At 41.3% G+C, this 4,501-nt stretch overlaps 1 protein-coding gene across 1 annotated transcript; it reads left to right on the top strand.

Annotated features, from left to right (window-relative positions):
- Positions 1-295: 295 nt before the first annotated feature.
- LOC104945614 (ATP-dependent DNA helicase PIF1-like) lies at positions 296-4,232 on the top strand (the record flags this gene model as incomplete). Its single annotated transcript, XM_010771318.1, has 7 exons — positions 296-498; positions 1,733-1,847; positions 2,596-2,702; positions 2,952-3,091; positions 3,532-3,638; positions 3,769-3,856; positions 4,087-4,232. Coding segments are annotated over 7 exons (906 nt in total), but the record flags the coding sequence as incomplete, so codon positions are not given.
- Between the last annotated feature and the right edge of the window lie 269 nt (positions 4,233-4,501).

Below are 4,501 nucleotides of genomic sequence, written 5' to 3'. Positions count from 1 at the left end.
ATATAAATAAAAACTAAACCTCTCCGAAAAACTGAAACGACTTGAAAACCCTCTCGGAAAACTAACTAAACAAATCTAGATAGAATTTTCAGTCAAAACTAAAGTACTATAGAAACAAATTAAAATATGTCAAACCTTCATAAACTCACTTATGGTGTCTTCTGTACCTTGCTGACGCCTTTGGGTGATTATGAATCTTTAATGTAATCAAGCAGAAGGAGTCTCTGATGTTTTTGATTAAATGTCAATAAAAAGCAGAGGGTATGAATTGAGTATTTGCGTAGGTGTCGAGTAATTTGTGTCCCCTCTGACCATCTGTCCCTCCTGTCCTCGGGCGCTCTCAGGGATTGGTTCTGGCTCGGCCCCTCTGGAGCAGTGCATCGAGTTGGCCCAGAGGCCGGGGGTGCTGCAGCACTGGACCTCCTGTCGGCACCTCATCATCGACGAGGTCTCCATGGTGGAGGCCCAGTTCTTTGATAAGCTCGAGTCTGTGGCAAGGTGAGGCAGCAGTCTGAAAAATATCACCTTGTTATGCTACAGTACTCACTGGCCACTTTATTAGGTACACCTGAACAACTGCAAATACCTAATCAGCCAATCACATGGCAGCGACTCACTGCATTGAGGCTTTACAGAGAATGTTCAGAAAAAGAGAAAATATCCAGTGAGTGGCTTCTCTGGGCGAAGAGGTCAGAGGAGATTGACCAGACTGGTTCAAGATGATAGAGAGGCAACAGTAACGCCAATAACCACCGACAAATTTACAGCAACTGCGTGATGCCATCATTTCAATATGGACCAAAATCTGAGGAATGTTTCCAGCACCTTGTTGAGTCTATGCCACGAGGAATTAAGGCAGCTCTGAAGGTACAATTGCGTCCAACCCCGTACTAGCAAGGTGTACTTAATAAAGTGGCCGGTGAGTGTATGTTTTTAAGGTGTTTGCGGCTGTTAAAGCTTACATAGCTTTACATATTTGTGTTAAAAGACAATGGGATTAACAGTAGGTTATTTTGAGACATTAATCCTAGATTGCTTATTTTATTCAAACCCTTTCCTGAAAGTATTTGATATCTCTTTTTCCTGTGCTAATGATTCCTTTTAAGCTCTAACCAGAGAACTGATGTTATACTTATTGACATCTTAACACAACCAACTCATTATACAGATTAACATCCTGTTCCTGTGGTTTCAGACATCTGTTGGGTAAAGGCATACCTTTTTCATAAACCTGGAACCACTTTTTGAAATGTAAGATTTAAGAGTTTAATCTAAATTGAAAAGTTAAATAAACAATTTTAAAATGTTCAATCTTTGTTATAACCAAATTCTACTGCAATGTTTTTGCAATATGTAAAATTCAGTTTTTAAATGCACACTGGGAACATTTTAAATGTTACACATAGACTCACATTTCCTCTTGAATATTCATTCACAGTGAAGTGTTCCCCAGAGTTTCACTGATGGTGTTTGAGCACATCATTCAAGCAGGACCATTTTTAACACATCCAGGGTTGATTCCAATTTCTTACGTGTGACAGTATTTGGGTTTGGTTAGAATCAATTTCCTATTTTATTGAAGCTCGGATGTGCGTTATATTGTGTGACGCATTGCAGATTTTTTATGAATTTAAAGGCAATCTGATGAGGAATAATGATGACAATTCTGCAGCCATGTAAAAAATATAATCACAAAAGTCATCTTCAACTTCTTCTCTCTGCGCTCTAATAGGTCGGTGAGGAGGTCGACCGCACCGTTTGGAGGCATCCAGCTGATCATCTGTGGCGACTTCCTGCAGCTGCCTCCTGTTTCCAAGGGAAAGGAAAAGGCCAGCTTCTGCTTCCAGGTCAGACCGTAGTGGATCTTAGAGCTCTCTTTGTTTGTCATTGATTTGGTAACACGATCAGGAAGCTGAAGGGGATTGGAGCGGTTGGGCAATTTACATTGAAACGTAAAAACCTTTTAACAGTTTTGTGATATAATGCGCTTCAACAACAAAATCCTCCTTTTGCTCTTAATAGAGAAATATAATATTATGTTGACATTGTTAGTTTTCTCAGCTGATTTATATTAATGATATTTTTTAGGTGTATTTGGTAATGGGATTTTCAATATTTCATGTGCTTTAAATATGTAAATGAAAGTAAACATTGGGTAACCGTTTGTAATTGTGTTATTTCCATCTATGAATCATTCGTACCATAATTTATCATAATAAAGTGAAAATGTCCTCCCCAGCTTCTCAAAGTTCAAGGGGATGTCTTTTCAATATATCCTGTTCAGTCTAATACCATAAGGTACATGTCAATGTGATATAAACCAGAGAAAAGCTGAACATATCCATATTTGAGTGCATGAGACTGCAATTTTTGCCGTTTCAAATGAAAAACCCTGAAAATTTATCAATTTTGAAACAGTTGGCCATTTTCTTTCTGTTAAACCATCGAAGCAAAATGTTGCACTTCTCCATGCAAGTCACTTCTTTACGGAGTGATTCATTCTGTTGCCATGAGTCACAACAGTTCCACACACTATTCATCAGGATAATTTATGGATGTTTTTTTTTTTTAAAAAGACCCTTTCTGCTCCTTCAGGCCAGGAGTTGGCGTAAGGTGATCCAGGTCAACATGGAGCTGATGGAGGTGCGGAGGCAAACTGACCAGTCATTCATCTCCCTCCTGCAGAAAGTGAGAGTGGGCAGGTAAATGAATGGCCACTGCTCCTTCTCCCCCGATTTCATTCTAAATGTGTATCTTTCTATAGAGCAAATGTGATCCCAATGCATGTACAAGATAATGTGTGTAGTTATGTGTTACATAAATGCATGTTTAGCTGTTAAAGGCCTTTCGGGCACAGCAGGTCATTTTGTATTCTACAGAACATTTGTGCTGAGCTGCAAAGAAAATGGCTTTACTAAAGGAAAAGTTCCGTCTTAATTAACACCATTCAGGGTGACGGAGGAAGTCACTGCTAAGCTGATGGAAAGCGCCTACCATCGCATCGAGAAGGACGGCATTCTGGCGACTAGGCTGTGCACGCACAAGGATGACGTGGAGCTCACAAACGACAACAAACTCCAGCAGCTGCCAGGTTTGACTTCTTCTATCTGATTGGATTTTCTATTTTCAGTTAGAAACAGGCGCTACTTCCTTTTGGCTTGGATCCAGGTGGAAACCAACTAATTGTTAGCGTCGATGCACCTTGTGAAAGCCATTTCCTAGAGTCTCAGCCAGACGCCACTTATTTTCTGTTGTATCCTGTTCCGCTTAACTTGTATTTTGTAAGCAGTAGCATATCAGAAGTGCGAACCACCAACATTTGTCATGATCCTTAAACAATTTCCTTGGTTTCTTACTCTGATTTCTTTACATCACTGTTTTTCAGTTTCATCACATCATAGTTCTATTTAAAACTGCCTGAATATTAACAATAAAAGGAAAACGATTATATATGAATATAAAACAATTGCCTCTAAATAATAACAATATTTTAGCCTGTGAAATGAATCTCTCCATCTCCCTTTTTTTTAGGTTCAGCGCGTGTGTTTGAGGCGCTGGACTGCGACCCCGCCCTGGTGAAGACGATCGATGCTCACAGCCCCGTCAGCAGACTGATCCAGCTCAAAGTGGGAGCGCAGGTGAGTGAACTTCTCCACAATCTGCTGCATTGTGACATATAACACTGCACTTTCTATACGTGTCGTAGTAGCAACGGAGCACTTGATTTGAGTAAAGGCCTTTTTTAATGTGGTGATTCTTCTCCTTAAGGTCATGCTGACAAAGAACCTGGATGTCGCTCGAGGTCTGGTGAACGGAGCGCGGGGCGTTGTGGTGGCCTTTGAGAATGGAAAAGATGGTCAGTGTTTTATTTATGGATGGGGATTCATTAATTACAAAAGCCAGAATATGCCCTTAAGTGACAATAGAATAGCAGAAGAAGGATAGTCATTGGAGGATTTAATAGAAAACTAACTTATTTTAATGTTGTATCGGCAAGCAAAAAAGACAAATGGCTGTTTAATGCCATGGATTATGTCGCTCCAGTTTTTGTCCAACCATGTACTGACTCATTCACCGTCTCCCCAGGACTCCCACGTGTGCATTTCCTGTGTGGCGTCACTGAGGTGCTGAAGCTTGAGCGCTGGGTGTTTAAGTCGGGTGGAGGGCTCCACCTGAGCCGACAGCAGCTGCCACTCAAACTGGCCTGGGCCATCTCCATCCACAAGAGCCAGGTTGGTATCTTGCTTGAAAATACTGAAACAAATGCTACAGAAATCACCGCGATGAAATCCCTTCGTCTTGGTGGAAGCCCTCTTCAGTGTAGCTGAAGTACAGCAGTGTTGCTTTTCATGAATGCATAACTAACTCCATCCATCCATCCATCTTCTCCCGCTTATCCGTGGTCGGGTCGCGGAGGTAGCAGTTCCAGCAGAGAGCCCCAAACTTTCTTTTCCCTGGCCACATCAACCAGCTCTGACTGGGGGATCCCAAGGCGCTCCCA

The sequence above is a fragment of the Notothenia coriiceps genome, unplaced genomic scaffold (genome assembly GCF_000735185.1).
Source record: "Notothenia coriiceps isolate Sejong01 unplaced genomic scaffold, NC01 NC01_scaffold00009830, whole genome shotgun sequence".
Lineage (NCBI taxonomy): Eukaryota > Metazoa > Chordata > Actinopteri > Perciformes > Nototheniidae > Notothenia > Notothenia coriiceps.
Note: the sequence above shows the minus strand (reverse complement) of the source record. Positions and strands in the feature narration are given on the sequence as shown.